This window comes from Taudactylus pleione, unplaced genomic scaffold (genome assembly GCF_031769625.1).
Source record: "Taudactylus pleione unplaced genomic scaffold, aTauple2 ptg000330l, whole genome shotgun sequence".
Lineage (NCBI taxonomy): Eukaryota > Metazoa > Chordata > Amphibia > Anura > Myobatrachidae > Taudactylus > Taudactylus pleione.
In genome coordinates, this window is record NW_028284731.1 from 2104938 (window position 1) to 2122500 (window position 17563).

Sequence of the window (17563 nt, forward strand, 5' to 3'; positions counted from 1 at the left end):
AGCCCTGACCTGATGAAATATTAAAAGGGGGGAGCGACATGAAAGTGCCTCGCAGTGAGTCATTTGACATCCACTGATTCCAGGGGTTCGAATGGAAGTTCCGGAAGTGCTTTGAGCACCACTGACAAATCTCATGGAGCCACAGGAAGGACAAAGGGAGGTTGTACACGTAGAACACCTTGCATGATGGTGTGAACATCCGGTATAGAAGCAATTCGGCGCTGAAACCAGATAGACAAAGTAGAGACCTGCACTTTGAGAGATGCTAGGCGGAGGCCTAGGTCTAGTCCAGCCTGAAGAAAGGCAAGAGGGTCAGTTTCTTGAAACACACCACTGAAAATATGTACGCCATATTCTGTGGTAAATCCTGACTGAGGCCGGTTTACATGCGGTTTACAGAGCTGGAGAAACCCTTAGCCATTAGGGGGGATGTTTCAAGAGCCACGCCGTTAAAGACAGATGGGCCAGGTCCGGATGTAGATATGGACCCCAAGACAACAGGTCTACAGGTCAAAGGCTCTCTATGGAGAGCCTTTGAAGATCGGAGTACCAATGATGTCTGGGCCAAGCCGAAGCTATTAACAGGACTACGCCCCCCTCCTGTCTGAACTTCCGAAGCACTCAAGAAAGCAGGGATATTGGAGGGAAGAGATATGCCAAGTGGAAGTTCCATTTTACCGACAAGGTGTCTATGAAGGCTGCGTCGGGGTCCTTTGTTCTGGCTCCATACACTGGAAGTTTGTGGTTGTGAATTGAGGTCATAAGTTCCACTTCTGGAAGACCCCATTTGTTCACCAAAAGCTGAAAGACTTGTGGATGTAGAGACCATTTCTCCTGCATACACGTCGTGACGGCTGAGGAACTCCGCTTTCCAGTTGAGAATCCCCGGGATGAACACTGTGGAGATGGCTGGGAGATTGCGTTCGGCCCATGTGAGAAAGCGGGACACTTCTGTCATTGCTGGCTGACTTCGAGTGCCCTCTTGGTGATTGAGGTCGGCCAAAGTCGTGGTGTTGTTGGACTGTACTTGTACTGGCTTTTTTTTCCAGAATGTTCTGAGCCACAGTGAGAGCTCTGTAGATGACTCGAAGTTCCAGGATATTGATTGGCAGCATTGCCTTGACTGGGGACCATCGGCCCTGGAAGGAGTGCTGGCCGGTTATTGTTCCCCACCCTCAGAGGCTTGCGTCTGTGGTGAGAAGAGCCCAGTCCGGGATCCATAAAGGATGACCCTTGTTCAAATGGAAAGTCTGTAGCCACCAGACTGGGGACAGACGAACCTCTAGGGGGAGGCTCATCATCTGGGATCTGAGCAGATGGGGTAGCCCACTTCTTTTACCCAGGCATCTGACGTGGTTTGATGCCAAACCTGGGCGAATTGAAGAAGTCTGCCTCCCACCCCGGGAGCCCCCAGGGAGAGGCCCGTCCCATCAGGCTTCTCCTCAGATTTGGCAGGTGGACGTCTAGTAGCCCAGGCTTGTTTGACCCTAGGCTTGGAGGCCTTGGCTGATGTCTGCTGCATGGAAAGGACTGATCCTTGGCTTTGCCTTGAGGGCGACAGGACTGAAAGGATGATGTCCAAGGTTTTGTATTATATGCAGAGGGCAGGAACGCAGTCTTGGAAGCCGCCAAAGTAGTCACAATTTTATCTAATTCTGGAACAATATGAGATATGGTAAGAACTTACCCTTGTTATCTCTATTTCTACGAAGTCCATAGGGTTCCACAGGATACCTTGGGTATAGGTGTGACGTCAGTCGCAGGGCACCAAAGAGTTAAGCTTTCAGCCTCCCAGGATGCACTAGGTCCCCCTCCTATACCCCGCCCCCGGGCCAAGGCACCTCAGTTAGTTACCAAGCCATAGGCCGGAGGAGGAGAAGGAAGAGAGAGAACAAAGATCTGGACACATACAAGAATCACATTCTCACCAGAGGGAGACGGAAAACCGGTGACCAGAGCAAAGCCCATCTGCAGCACAGGTGCGACAGGGCGGGAGTCCTGTGGAACCCTATGGACTTCGTAGAAATAGAGATAACAAGGGTAAGTTCTTACCATATCTCATATTTTCTACTTCAGGGTCCATAGGGTATCCACAGGATACCTTGGGGATGTCCCAAAGCAGTATCCTTTAAGGGTGGGGACGCTCCTGTGCAGAAAGGAGAATCCGCCGCCCGAAGGAAGCATCCTGAGAGGCGAAGGTGTCAAACCTGTAATACCTCACGAAGGTATGGACAGAAGACCATGTAGCAGCCTTGCAGATCTGAACTGCCGAGGCACCACGTCGAGCTGCCCACGAAGGACCCACAGACCTAGTGGAATGAGCCTTCAGAGAAGGAGGGACCGGTAGGCCTTCATGAAGATAAGCTTCAGAAATAGCCATACGGATCCAGGCTGCCAAAGTTTGCTTTGAAGCAGGCCAACCCTTTTTACGGAAGCCATAGAGGACAAACAAAGCGTCCGACTTCCTAAACGAAGAAGTGCGGTCAACATAAGTCCTTAAGGCCCGCACAACATCCAAAGAGGCCTCACCCACGGAAAGACCCGGTGAGTTAAAGGCCGGAACAACTATTTCCTCGTTAACATGAAACTGGGAAACAACTTTGGGAAGAAACTCAGGCCGAGTGCGGAGCACTGCCCTGTTCCCATAAAAAACCAAGAAAGGGGGTCTACAAGAAAGAGCCCCTAACTCAGAAACACGTCTGGCCGAAGCAATGGCCAGAAGGAAAACAGTCTTAGCTGTTAGCCATTTAAGATCCACTGAGCCCAGTGGTTCAAACGGCGGTCCTTGGATAGCCCTCAGGACCACAGCCAAATCCCAAGGCGCCACAGGTGGAACAAAGGGCGGCTGAATGCGGAGAACACCCTGCATAAAGGTGCGCACATCCGGGATTGTAGCAATCCTACGGTGAAACCAGACAGATAGGGCCGAAACCTGTACCTTCAAAGAAGCAAGGCGAAGCCCATGATCTAGTCCCGCTTGCAGGAAGGCGAGAATCCGAGACAGACGAAACTCCCGCGGTGCATAACCTCTCGGTCGACACCACTGGAAGAACGTATGCCACACGCGATGGTATATCCTCGCGGAAGACGGTTTCCGAGCTCGTAACATGGTACGCACCACAGAGCTGGAAAACCCCCGGGACCTCAGCATGGCCGTCTCAACAGCCACGCCGTCAAAGACAGCCGAGTCAGGTCCGGGTGAAGGCAAGGACCCTGAGACAGAAGGTCCGGTCGTAGCGGCAACCGCAGAGGAATGTCCACGGACAGACCCTGAAGGTCTGAGAACCAGTGCCGTCTGGGCCACGCGGGAGCTATCAACAGGAGCGTCCCTCCTTCCTGTTTGAATTTCCGGATTACCCGTGGAAGAAGGGAGACCGGAGGGAACAGGTATGCGAACCGGAACGTCCACCGGACGGACAGAGCATCCACCAGAGACGCCCCTTCGTCTCTTGTGCGAGACCCGTACACCGGCAACTTGTTGTTGTGCCGGGACGCCATGAGGTCGATTTCTGGAAGACCCCACCTGTCCACCAGTAGTTGAAAAACGTCCGGGTGCAGGGACCATTCCCCCGGATGAACGTCCTGGCGACTTAGAAAGTCCGCCTCCCAATTTAGCACTCCCGGGATGAAGACCGCTGATATGGCCGGAAGATTGCGCTCCGCCCAAACCAGGATCCGAGAGACCTCTACGAGAGCCGCCCGACTGCGAGTTCCTCCTTGCCTGTTTATGTAGGCCACGGTGGTAGCGTTGTCCGACTGGACCTGCACCGGGCGACCCTGGAGAAACCGCTGTGCCTGCTGGAGAGCATTGAAGACCGCACGGAGTTCCAAGATATTTATTGGAAGCTCCGCTTCTGTCGGCGTCCACCTGCCCTGGAACAAGTGTGGACCCGAAACTGCTCCCCAGCCCCGAAGACTGGCGTCCGTTGTCAACAGGATCCAATTTGGAACCCAGAACGGACGTCCCTTGTTGAGGTGGGTCGTCTGTAACCACCACGCAAGGGACAGGCGAACCTCCTGGGTGAGCACAATCGTCTGGGACTTCAAAGACTGAGTCAGCCCGTTCCACTTGGACAGGATCAGGTGCTGCAGAGGTCTGGAGTGAAACTGGGCGTATTCCACCATGTCGAACACCGACACCATGGAGCCCAGTAACCTCATCGCCGAGTGTAAGGACACCCGGCGGCTGTGCAGGCAACTGCGCACCCTTGACTGTAAAGCAGAGATCTTGTCCTCCGTCACGAAGATCCTTTGCTGTCCCGAGTCCAATAAGGCTCCAAGATGCAGAATCCTCCGAGACGGGATTAGAGTGGACTTCTGCCAGTTGATTAGCCAGCCGTGCCGTTGCAGCAGTGCAATGGTCAGGTCCAAGTGGCGTAACAGGAGCTCTGGAGATCCTGCCACCACTAACAGGTCGTCCAAATACGGCAACATGCGGACTCCCTGCAGCCGCAGAGAAGCCGCCATGACCGCCATCACCTTGGTGAAAACACGTGGTGCTGTTGCCAGGCCAAAAGGTAACGCCCGAAACTGGAAGTGGTCGCTGCGGATTGCAAACCTGAGGAACTGTTGATGGCGCCAAAGAATAGGGACATGCAGGTAAGCGTCCTGTATGTCCAATGACACCAAGTAGTCCCCAGGTTCCAGCGCCAGAATGATGGACCGTAGGGTCTCCATCCGAAACTTCGGGACCCGCAAAGACTTGTTGAGTGCTTTGAGGTTGAGAATCGGACGATATGACCCATTGGGTTTCTGTACCAAAAATAGATTTGAATAGAAACCCTGGCCCCTCTGGGAGAATGGAACCGCCACTATAACTCCAGCCTGGAGCATAGTGTGCAATACCTTCCGCAGCTCCGTAGCCTTGTTCCGGTCTGATGGGAGACCCGTGGTGAAGAAGCGAGCCGGGGGTCTGTGCCGGAAGGAGAGGGCGTATCCGTGGGAAACCACCTCCAGAACCCAAGTGTCTGTCGTAGTGGTCGACCAACACTGGGCGAACTGTAGCAGGCGGCCTCCCACCCTGGGATCCCCCAAAGGGAGGCCCGGACCGTCAGGCCGCAGGCTTGTCATCTGGCTTGGGGGCCGGACGTCTGGTACTCCATGCCTGCTTCCGGGGCTTGACCGATTTCTTAGGGCCAGCCTGTCGAGGAAACGACTGTGGTTTGGGCCTGCCCTGGGCCCTAGATGACCGAAAGGACGATGGCCCGAACCAGAAGGAGCAGCGGCCGACGGGAGACAAGCAGATTTGGCTGCCGCCAGCGTGGCCACAATCTTATCCAGATCCGGACCGAAGAGAACTTCTCCGGTAAACGGCAACGCTTCCAGACCTTTCTTGGAATCTGCGTCCGCCTTCCAGGATCGCAGCCACAAGGTGCGACGAGCAGCTACCGCTGCTGAAGAAATTCTAGACACCAGAGTACTAATGTCTAGAGCCGCCTCGTTGATGTAGGTGGCCGAATCACGGAGATTGCCAATCAACTCCGCCTGTTCGGCCGGACAGTCGGATTCAAAAGAAGCCTCTAATGAATCCGCCCAGCGCTCCATCGCTCTGGCAACCCAGCAAATGGCCATAGCCGGCCGTGCTGCCCCCCCTGCAAGGGAATAAGCGGACTTCAGGCAGATTTCTACCTTGCGGTCCGTAGCATCCTTAAGGGAGGACATGGATGGCATCGGCAATGTGGCACTACGGACAAGACGGGTCACGTGAGAATCCACCTGTGGAGGGGATTCCCACTTAGCAAAATAATTATCCGCGAACGGATAAGCCACCGCCAGGCGTCTCTGCGGCTGGTATCTTTTGCCAGGTTGTTTCCACGCCTCCTCTAAATGGTCCACCAACTGACCCGAAAGAGGAAAGACTGTGGCATCGCCCTTCACATCTTTGAAAAAGGCATACTTAGATTTAGCCGCTGGGGGAACTTCGTCCTCAATCACCAAGGCTGTGCGGACCGCCCGAATAAGTCCAGGAATATATACTTTGGACTTAGCATCAGCGTCCTTAGTATGGAGAGGTTCCTGATCGTAAGGATCAAGAATCTCCCCATCATCAGACGTCCCTTCGTCATCCTCATAAGGAGCGGACAGAGACGCCACCGGCCTTTTATGAGGCCGCATCACAGACTCCCCTTGCAACACATCCGACAAGTGCTGTACAGAACTCGTCAGGGAGTTAACCCACGCTGGCTCCTGAGAACCCGGGAGCGGGGAAATAGGGAGACTGTGGGGTACCACCAATTGTCGTGGGAACCCCTGCATGGGTGACGACACCACAGACTGCTGGGACAAACCCCTCGGAGTAAACGCGGGCTGCGGAGCTAACTGGCCCACTAAAGCTGTTAACGCCTGAGCGAAACAAGCCCAGGGCGGCTCCTGTACCGGTGCTGTAACCGTAATAGGCCGCGCCATGGACAAACACTGCCGGCAAAGGCCCTCCGCGCTACCCTCCCCCTCCGCTAACGGTACTTTGCACGTGGTACACTGTAGCCGGAGGGGAAAATCACTTTCAGACATGATGGCACCACGTATGTGACCTCTCTCACCAATTAAGTATTAAATAGGCGAAAGACCACCCTGCAGCACCGCACCGCAAGGGCTTTAGCAGAAGAACAGGGACAGTAATAAAGCTGACAGTTTAGAGAAGAAAAGTTACAGGCAGCAGCGCTAGCACAGTCACATACAATGCAGAGAAATAACAATTCCTGCACTAACAGCGCTGATCACTCAACTACACAGACACAGGGCCTGGTAGGACACAGCGCTGCATACACAGACCTGACCACAGCGGAGGAGAGGTATGCGGGGGGACCCAGACCACGATGCTTCCGTCCAGCGCTTCCAGCAGCGTTCACCATGCGTTCTGGAGAAGATGGCCGCCGAGGAGCAGAGAGGAGGCTGGCCTGGGGGAGGAGCGCTGCCACAGGACCAGTCGGCAGCATGCAGAGAGGGCTGTGTGCAGCGGGGGAGGCGCCGGCTGTGAGACAGGGAAGGCGCGCTCCCCTGGCATGCATTTAACCCCTGGGACGCCGCAGCGCTACCGCTCTGCTGCGGTCCGCTGTCCCAGGGGGTAGTGGAAGCGCCTGGCTCCACGCTGCAGCCAGTCCCCAGGGAGCCCCCTGCCTGGGGACTTAGGACCATGTGATCAGCGGGGACCCACCGCGGGACCCCGCTGCTTACCTCTGTCCCCCTTGAATCCGGCCATGGTCCGGAGCATCTGGGGTCACCGCTAGCTGTGACCCCAGACGCCCACCAGCATCCCCGGATCAGTACCGGCGTTCTGGTACCGGCGGGGTGTAGGGAAGACAGCATGGACGTCAGGACTGACTGTCCATGCTGTTCATCCAGATGTGCAGCCACAGCTGCATGAAGAATAAGCTTCAGGGGCTCTTCTAGCCCCCACTCCAACAGGTGCACCCGACTCCGGCCGGGCACCAAACTAAACTGAGGTGCCTTGGCCCGGGGGCGGGGTATAGGAGGGGGACCTAGTGCATCCTGGGAGGCTGAAAGCTTAACTCTTTGGTGCCCTGCGACTGACGTCACACCTATACCCAAGGTATCCTGTGGATACCCTATGGACCCTGAAGTAGAAATATAGGATATCTCCTGAATAAGGTTGAGACTCCAAAGCCCGCTTTGAGCCTGAATCTGCTTTCCAGGAACGGAGCCAAACAATACGGCGGGCTACTACCACAGTGGTGGATATCCTGGAGGCCAGGACAACCATATCCATAGCTGCTTCACCTAAGTGGCGGCAGTCCTAATGTGAGATACAAAAGATAGTTGTTCCCTTGAAGCATCAGGGGGAAATGTCTCTTCTAGGGCCTCTGCCCAACTCTCAATGGCTCATGTTCTCCTGAGACGGAGTCAGAGTGAGAGGTCTGCGTCTTCTGCTTCCCCAGATGATATATCCAAGTCAGATAACCGAGTGGACTGGGAAGATAACAGAGCACGTTTACGAGATTTAGTAGGTAAAGGCCTGTCCTTTTGCAGCATTTGCTGAAAAACCATAGGAAGTATTAGCCAAACTCTGTACTGAAGTAGACCGTGCGTCTACCCATGAGGGAGGCACAGGCTTTGCAGGGAGTACCTGCTGTGGCCATCCCACAGGGGTAGTCACTACGGGGACTGCTATGTGGTCTGTAATTTAAAACGCCCAGGGTGGGTCCTGAGGGAGAGACACGGGGCTGAGGGGCCTGGGGCTGTGTAGCAATTAATACAAAGACCATCCTGAATGGGGTCGTCTAGGGCTAAGCCTGCTGAATAGGACTTACATGACAACAGAGTAGGGGCAGTAGCTCTTTCCTCTGCCAGACATAGCCACAAGAATAATACAATACACAGTATAGTGAACACCCTGCGGTATGTGTAATATTGCACAATGTAGTGTGCAACAGCACTATATATGGCATAATGTAGTGTGCAACGGCACTAGTATGTGATAGTCCTCACACTAGAAAAAATGAGGTACAATGAACCCCCTATACCTTAGTATGTCAGAGTATAGTAGAATAAAGTTACAGTTATAAACTGACCGTATATAAATAGTGATAAGAGCTAGTACAAGTCAAATACAAATGCATGTCTGCAATGGGAACTAAAACCAACCCGTGGTAGATGTATACGGGGAGACTGGACCCAGCGTTTCCTTGGAGACCTGCTCGCAGAAAATGGCTACTGCGCGTCTCTGAGGGGGCGGAGGGTAAGAGAGGAGCAGCTCAGGGAGCGCGTGTTCCCATGGCTGATGTTAACCACCGGGTCCTGGCCATAATAATGTGCCTCTGCGCCAGTATATTATTGCCCCAGTGGTCTAGTGGAGTAGTGGATGAGCCAGTGTCCACATCAACGCCTCCGGACTGTCTCCTGAGACCGGAGGAAAGACTGCACTAAACCGCATGTCCCCGCGAATGGGGTTCCGCCTTACCTGTCCCATGGATTCCAGGCTGCAGTCTGGGTTACGGGGTGCCTGCTAGCTGGCCCCAGTCAGGAGTAACTAGCACAGGCTTAGTGTGACGGTGCTGCGGAGGGGTGATGGGGCGGCAGTACAGTCTGGTGCTGCGCGCCCGTTATAGTAAAAGTAGAAAATAAATCATAAATTAAAAGCTTAATACAGCCCCCCTGTTATAATGGTGATCCTGCCGGACAACAATGAAACTGAACTGTCCTCAGGCTGTGGGCAGGGTATAGGGGGAAGGTCCGGAGTATCCTGGGATTGAAAAGCTTTGCTATTGGTGTCCTGTCCTCCAGGTCCCACTTACACCCCAATGTCTCCCTGTGGAGCCCTATGGACCCAGAAGAAATAATAAACATCAATACTTCAGTCTACAAATACAAAGCTAGAACATACAAAAGGAAGCCAGAATAATAAAGCAACATTTAGCTAAAGGTGCAGGCATATAAAACTAATACAATACAGTATTGTATTACTGTGGACAGCACCTTGACGTACTCATGTGTTTCACAGTATACGTTTATTGTTTCATAAATTTCGATTGATAATCTCCTCTATACTATGGAGAAACTATCACATTGCCAATATGGTCATGTCAAGCAGTGAATGCTGACAAGGTACTAATGTTAATTCAAGCATCTAACCATGTCAAAATTATAACTTTACATGATGCTTTACCATCACATTAAAAGTTATAATACCAACATAATTACAGTGCTTAAAACAACATTACTACCGAGTTAGCATTCTCTACTCAACAATATGCTCTCGGCAATATAATTGTCAACATTCTGAATGGCGACAAATCATACCAAACCCTTCCTCACTTAAACACCAAATTAAGGATAGAAAAAGAGAAGCTGGTAATAACTTGACAAGGGGATGCATATATTCAGCAGGAATGTTCACATTTCTTATAGGATCCAGTCAAGATGACGGACGTCAGGATACAGATGCCAGAATCCCAATGCCGGCATCCCGAAGGGATCAAGATACAGACAAAAGCATCCCGACCACTGGCATCCCGAAGGTTAATATGCGGTTTAGGGACCTGCCTGTGTGGGTTAGGGACCGACCCGGGAGGGTTAGGCTGCAGAGAGAGGAGGGGTTAGGCACCCCCGGGGAAGGGTTAGGCTACTTACCGGCCCCTGTCGGGATGTTCACCATTGGGATGCCGCTGTCGGACTGACTGCTGGCATCCCATTCGGCGGTAAATCATACCGATTCCTTTCTTACAGTATATTAACAAAATCAATTTCAATAAAATGTGAATACTAAAATCAATTATATGGCTTTCAGCAGCACCTCTAGTATTCCCTGAAACTCGCATTGACATTTCTGCATGGAATTTTTTTCCTCCCTTTACAGTGCAGTTATTACATTATAAGCACATAATAACAACAGGTATTGCTTTCAACCTTCAAGTGTAACTAAAGTATAATCACTATTAGACACTTACCTGGCATCACATTGAAGGATCCCTGTGGCTCCATGGCTACAAGACAGGCACTAAGAATAGATGGTGAGTCAGCAGCAGAGATGCCACACATCTTGCATGCTTCTTTTAGCTGACGGCTAATGTTCTGTAGCGAACACTCTCCTAATAAAATACTCCAATCTGAAACAAATCACAAAAATTGTTAGAAAATAGTATTCATTTTTGTACTTAAAATAATTTTATCTTCTTTAAATACATACCTTTCAATTCGCCATGACCCAGTCTCCCTAGGCGCCCAATTACTACTCTCCAAGGCAATGATGTCATCTGCATTATGCCTACACACCACTCCCATAACTTCTGCAATCCAATTTTTCGTGCTGAAACTTTGCTTCTTCTTCTTCGAAACCTGAGGAATCACAGGTAAAAATTGTACTAATCCAATTATAAATTCGGGATAAATCACTGCGCATAGGGCATGGTCCTAATGGGCGGGGTGTGCTGCGTCTATGAAGAAGGGTGTCTGACCTTCTGATAATAAATTAAATAATGATGGCATAGATGCGCTCAAAAACCCCTTTTGTTCTGGTGTGCAAATGAAAATGATTAAAGAAACAAGGTATCTAAAGGTTTACTATTTGAAACTGAAAGTAAACATGCAATTAAAAAACATGCAAACATTAACAAAACGTAGCTCTGATCAATGTCAATTATGCAATTAAAAAATGTCCATACTAACCAGCAAAGACAGCTAAAGCAGTAATGATGGTGGTGAACACCTGAATAAGGTGTGGGGGGAGAGGGGAGTTAGATCCTCCACAATGTTAAAGAGAGAAAAAAAAAGTCAGGGAAGAATAATTGGGAGACTGAAATAACTTGTTGCAGAATTTAGGTCTTATAAGGAATAGACCCAAAAGGTCGGTGTAAAGTTGAGGGGTATGGAGACCACAATAGGAAGTCTGTGTGGGGGGGGGTTATGTCCTGGATAGCTCAGTGTAGTGATAATGCGGCATCCCGCAATTTGAGGATTGTTATTTAAGTAATGGTGTGCACAGATGTTGTTGCCCGGGATATGGTTCTCGGGATAGGAGTACGGTACTTTAGTTACTATAGTATAGCATTTTGGTCATGGAATCAAGGCTGTAGAAGAATGTATAAAAAAGTATGAAATAATAACAGCACAGTCTGTGTGTGAGTCCTGCACTGTTAAAAAAAATTTTAAATGTGTATATATATATATATATATATATATATATATATATATATATATATATATACACATTTGTCTAATGGGCTCAGACAGGGGTCACATGCATGCACAGCTTTGACTACGACATGATGACTTGGTATTGCAAGCGTCTTTTATGCGACTTCAAATGCATCTGAATCATACATCAAATCGAATTGATAGCACAAGCAGCTTCTGCTGATTAAAATGATATGCAGCATGCCTATATTCTGAGAGCCAGTTCGGGTGCATCTGCAAGCGAAACATTATGTTACACTAATAGCGACTATAACACTTTAACGTAGCGATTTGCTTGCAGATACATACTGGCTCACAGAACATAGGCATGCTGCATATAATTTTAATCAGCAGAAGCTGCTTGTGCTAATAAGACACATTTTAGGGTAAAAAGACGCATAAAAGACGCTCAGCGCTACCAAGTCACACAGCACTCCTTCGCTATTTGTGGAGCAACTTGTAGCACAGGGAGGATAGATGTCGATTACTCTATTACTTTGCTGCAAAGTACCTGTCCCCGAAAGTGACCCTACAGTAGATGCATATTACTGTACAGAGTCCCAATAAAGCAGCCGTATATTAGCTAACATTAACCAGAAGACGCACACTGAGCATTACATGACAGAGCAATTGAAGTTCAGTTATTTTAAAGAATGCTACTGAACTGAAAGCATTTCTCTCATCATCCCACCGCAGTACAAATTTTTATCAGTGGAGCACTCACCACCTAGAGGTTAAGCAGTGTATTACATGCCATATCTTATCTTTCGTTGTAGAATAACACGGTACGCCACAGTACAGCCATCACGTAACGTTCCAAGGCGCGACACAGGAGGCCTGAATGGCGCGCTATGAGAAACAAACTAGCTGGGCACATCTGTAACTCCCCCCCTCCCCCCACACCTTATTCAGGTGTTCACCACCATCGTTACTACTTTAGCTGTCTTTGCTGTTTAGTATGGACATTTTTTAATTGCATTATTGACATTGATCAGAGCTACATTTTGTTAATGTATACCATTTTTGTTTGCATATTTACTTTCAGCTTCGAATAGTAAAGATTAGTTTAAACCTTTAGATACCTTATTTCTTTTATCTAATACAATTATAGCATTTGGGTTGCTTAGCTTTTAACATTTTATAAGAGTGAAGACTGGAAATGCTATAACAGATATTTCATTTCCAACCCCTATGCCAACTACATCCAGCCAGTATGGATGTGCTCCCAACAGTGGTGTAGTAGGAGTTTTAGGCATTTACTTCAAAGAAGTGCTACTCAATATAGATTGGCTGGAGTTAATCAAATATGCCAGAGACTGATTCTTGTATCTGCATGTAGTTGTCCTAGCCCAGCGGTAAGCAACCCTTACACTAGTGTGGTACTCGAGGATATTTTGAGAGGCAGCTTCAGTGTCACGCACCGGAAAAGGTGAAAAAAAGACGGTATGGAGGAACAAAAAGCTGCCCAGGCACAGCCACAAAGGGACCCTGTCCAAGAAGTACTCATGGCCTTGAAGAGAATGCACCCGGGGGGACAAAAAACAGCAGTGATCCTGCAGGCTATAGACCACTTGAAGGCAAGCTCACCCCGCCAGTAAGAATCATAAAGGTCAAAAGGTCTGTCCAAGGAAATATGCAGGACTCAGCACATCTAGTAGAGCCAGATCATCACAGTCCCAGAACCATCGTAAAGACAATATCCTGGCATAAGTGAAAGACTGAAACAAGTGTCAGCTGGACCTAGAAACAGTATGGAGAACTACTCTACCATCATGGAAGACGAGAAAAGGGTGGCTTGCAAACCCAAAACATGGAACCACGCAGAGTTGAGGCAACAGCCATAAGATCAGCTTCCAAGTGACAAACTGCAGATCCACTGAATGTAAAGACTCCAATGGAGCCTGTGTGAGAGCCGATAAGACTAGATGAAGATTTCACAGCAGCACCTGCAGAAGACACGGTGGTTGAATACGCACAACTTGTAAAATGGGGGTTTGGACCCTCAGGAGAAAGGCCAAATGCAGCTGGGAAAAAATTGACCGGTCTGAAATCTGTACAATTACAGAATGGAGTTGTAAACCGGCCTCAAACCACCCCCCCCCCCCCCCACCCCGAAAGAAGGAAGGCGAAGAAGCGTGAGCGGCGAAACTTGGAGGCATGAACCCTGTGATGATTACACCACAAGAGGTAGAGTTTCCAACCTCTGAGTAAGTGCGAGATGAAACCAGTGTCCGGGTTCACAGCACAGCATGGACCACAGAGAGGATAAAAAATGTCACCTTTCCAACGTGCGGTTACAAAATCCAGGTTGTGAAAGTCAACAGAGGAAGGTCCTCACGTAGAAACGTACCTTGTAGCAGCAGGCACCCAGCCTGGAGCCACTAGGATTACCCCCACTCGTTAAGCCTTAACGTACCTGTGGACCCAGGGAACAGTGGGATTGTTGTAAACAAATGTGCTAGATGAAAATTCCAAGGAACAGCCAAGGCAGCCACTGCGTAAGCCAGCAGATACCCTCATACAAAACTACAGAACCATGAAATCGCGTCGAGAGACCATAAGATCCCTCCGCGGGAGGCCCCACGTCCGAACGAATGGTTGGAAGAACACTGTATTGAGAGACCACTTCCCCAGGGGAAACGTGGTTCTGCTGAGGAAGTCCGCTGTCCTATTACCTGCTTCAGGTATAAACAGCACCGAGAGAGTCGGAATAAAGGTCTCCACCCAGGAAAAGGACGTTATCTGAAGGAATGCCAACCAGCCAGCTGGTGAGGATGGACTGGGCCCCCAAGAGAGTCAGAAAGATGGCTCGGGGCTCAAGGCCATTGATTGACCTTGATTGAGCTTAAAACTTAATTTCGCAGCACCTCAGCCTAGGAGACTCAGTCTGTGGTCACATTGAGCCAACTCGGAGGGATCAAGAATTGGACCTGGAGAAGAGGAGTGCAAACCATCTACTAATGAAGAGTGACGAGTGCTGTCAGACAGAACGAGAAACTAAGACTAGAGGGATGCAGAGCAACCCTTTCAAGTCTGGAAAATTACCCACTGGAACTCCTGTGAGTGGAACCTGGCCTACCGAATCATCTCTAAGGTGGAGACCATCATGCCCAACAACTTCATGTTCTACCAGAGCGACGTATGAGCCACTGGCAGAACTGTTGAGACTCAGGACCTCATTCAGAGCCGGTCGCACAGAGCGTGCGGTTGATCTGAATGAGGGGAGGACGTCTTGAATTTTCAAGACGTCCTCCTTTGCGGTGGTAAGGCTGTGGGTTAACACCCACAGCCTTACGACCGCCTAAGGTGATGGTCACGATGGTCAAGACCATCGCGACCATCGGGGCTTACGACGAGACCCTAGGGTAGGGTCTCCCTTGTCGTAAGCCCCGGAGAGCTTTCGGCTCTGTCTGAGCCGGAAGCTCTCCACTGACATCACTAGTGATGTCAGTGGGGTCGCCCCCAAACGGTAGGCGTTCCCATGGGAATGCCCCCGTTTGGGCTGCCACCCCCCCAGCCCGCCTTCCAAACGGGGCAACCTGCGCTGTCGGTCGTAGCGGGTCTCACGCATGCGCACGACGGCGCCGTCGTGCGCATGCTCTGTGGGGGGCAATCGACACGGTCCGAGCGACCCCCTCAGTTCTGTAGGGTCAGTGTTTTGCACTCCGCAAGAAAAGCCTCTGGAGAGAGGTGTCGAAGACCACCCCCAGAACTGATGGCGTCGACAAGGAAGTAGGTGAGACTTGTACAAATTCAGAATCCAGCCATGATCGGAAAGTACAATAAACATGCGATCTAGAAGGTTTCGTAACTCTGAAGTTTATCCCTCAGACGCAGAACATCCAAAGAAGGCATGATTGTGATACCTGCTGTAAGCTCATCATCACAGACTGTATTTTGTGCAACACGCAGAGCCAAGGCTCTACCGAGCAGTATGGCTTGGAATAGATTGTCCTCACTAGACATCAGGGACATGTATCTTCCCGTCCGGTTTGGATCATCCTTCAAGAACCATGCCATCAAAGCCAAGCAAGGCTTGAAATGGACGAAATGGACCCTGAAGTAACAGACTTGGACACAAGGGCAGACGATGCGGGAAGTCTGCCAACATGTTCTGAAGAATTGCGTACCAATGACGGCACCAGAATGACCGGCCGTGCCAGTGATTGAATCCGCTGTACCCCATGTAACATTACCAAAGGAGAAAAGATGTATCCAAGCCGGAACACTCAAGGTGCTGTCATGGCATCCACCAGGGTTGCCTGAGGAACCCGGGACAGAGATCCATACCTTGAAGTTTTCTGTTGAGACGGAAATCCATTAGATCTATGTCTGGAGACCCCCAACTGGAAACTAATTCCGCAAACACTTCATGGTGCAATTCCCATTCCCCTGGATGCACACTGTGGCGACTTAAGAAGTCCGCCTCCCAGTTGTCCACCCCTGGAATGTAAACTGCTGAAATAACTGGAACCCAACTTTCTGCCCAATGAAGTATGTGAAAAACCTCCCTCATTGCTCGCCAGCTGCGTGTGCCACCCTGCATGTTTATATAAGCAACTGCTGTGGCATAATCTGACTGGATTCGCACTGGTAGACTTCTTCGATGGGATAGAGCCTAAACCAATGCATACCAAATTGCACGTAATTCCAGTATATTGATGGAAATAGAAGCTTCCTGGACGGACCAAAGACCCTGTAGGTGCATGTATAGAACCACCTCCCCCAGCCTTGCATCTGTAGTGATGATGATCCAATACATTACTGACAACTAGCAACCCCTGTTGAAATTTGCATCCTGCAGCCACCATAGGAGTGACTGATGGGTCTGCAGAGATAATCTGAACATCTACCTGCTTAATCGAGGATCTGACTTTACCCATCGATGAAGCAATTGGTTTTGCAGTGGTCGGACACGGAATCTGGCGAAAGGAACGGCTTTGAACGAAGCCACCATATTTCGAAGTAACTGCATAACACTGAGGACTGAGATATGAGGCATCTGTAAAACGATTTAAGAACCTGAATCTTTGCCTGCGGAAAAACACTCTATGATACTGGCTGTCGAAGACCCAAAAATAGCATCCTCTGAGATGGAATTAAATTTTACATGGGAAAATTGATAATCCAGGCGAATCTCTGGAGTATGCCTATGGTAATCTGAAGATGTTGTTGCAATAGGGGTATTGAAGGCACCCTTAACAACAAATCATCCAGATAAACCAACACATTGACCCACCCACATCTGAGTAGGGAGATCATGTGTTCCATAACATTTGTAATGACTCTGGTAGCAGAGCCTGGAACTGAAAATGCCGGTGCCCCACTGCAAACCGCAGAAGTTGTTGATGACCCCTCCATATAGGAATATGGAGGTAGGCATCCTTGATATCTAAGGAGGCCAGAAAGTCCCCTTCCTCCATGGAACAAATTACTGACCATACCAACTCCATCTCAAATTTTTCCAAGTGGAGATAAAGATTTAACCACTTGAGGTTGAGAATGGGATGAAAGGAACTGTCTGGTTTGTCTACTAAGAAAATACTGGAGTAAACCTCAGGTCTTGCTGTAGTACCGGAAATTTAATAATTACTCCGGAATCGGAAAGCACAGAAATTACTTGTATGAGAGCCGCCTTTCTGCAACCATCCATAGGGAGAGGAGTGGAAAAAATCTTTCTGGAACAGGACCCTCCAAATCTAAAATGTAACCCCTTGTTACCAGTCCACTTATCCAAAAAATAAGAGTTATGGTAGACCTACCATTGATAACTCTTTCTTCGAGGTCCATAGGGTCCACAGGGATACCATGGGGTAATGTGGATGGAGAGATCCAGGCTACAAACAGTTAAAGCTTTCAGCTCCCAGGATGCCTCAGGTCCTCCTCCATATATATCCCGCCCCCAGCCACAGGACTTCAGTTTTGCAAACAAGCC

General features: G+C 49.8%; 1 protein-coding gene across 1 annotated transcript in view; it reads right to left on the reverse strand.

Annotated features, from left to right (window-relative positions):
- MED13L (mediator complex subunit 13L) overlaps positions 1–17563 on the reverse strand; it is a 284295-nt gene that overhangs the window by 17969 nt on the left and 248763 nt on the right. Inside the window, exons 25-26 of the mRNA XM_088443487.1 lie at positions 10643–10791; positions 10404–10562 (exon numbers count right to left, since the gene is read on the reverse strand). Coding sequence (XP_088299613.1) covers positions 10404–10562; positions 10643–10791 — 308 coding nt within the window. The remainder of the gene's footprint in view (positions 1–10403; positions 10563–10642; positions 10792–17563) is intronic.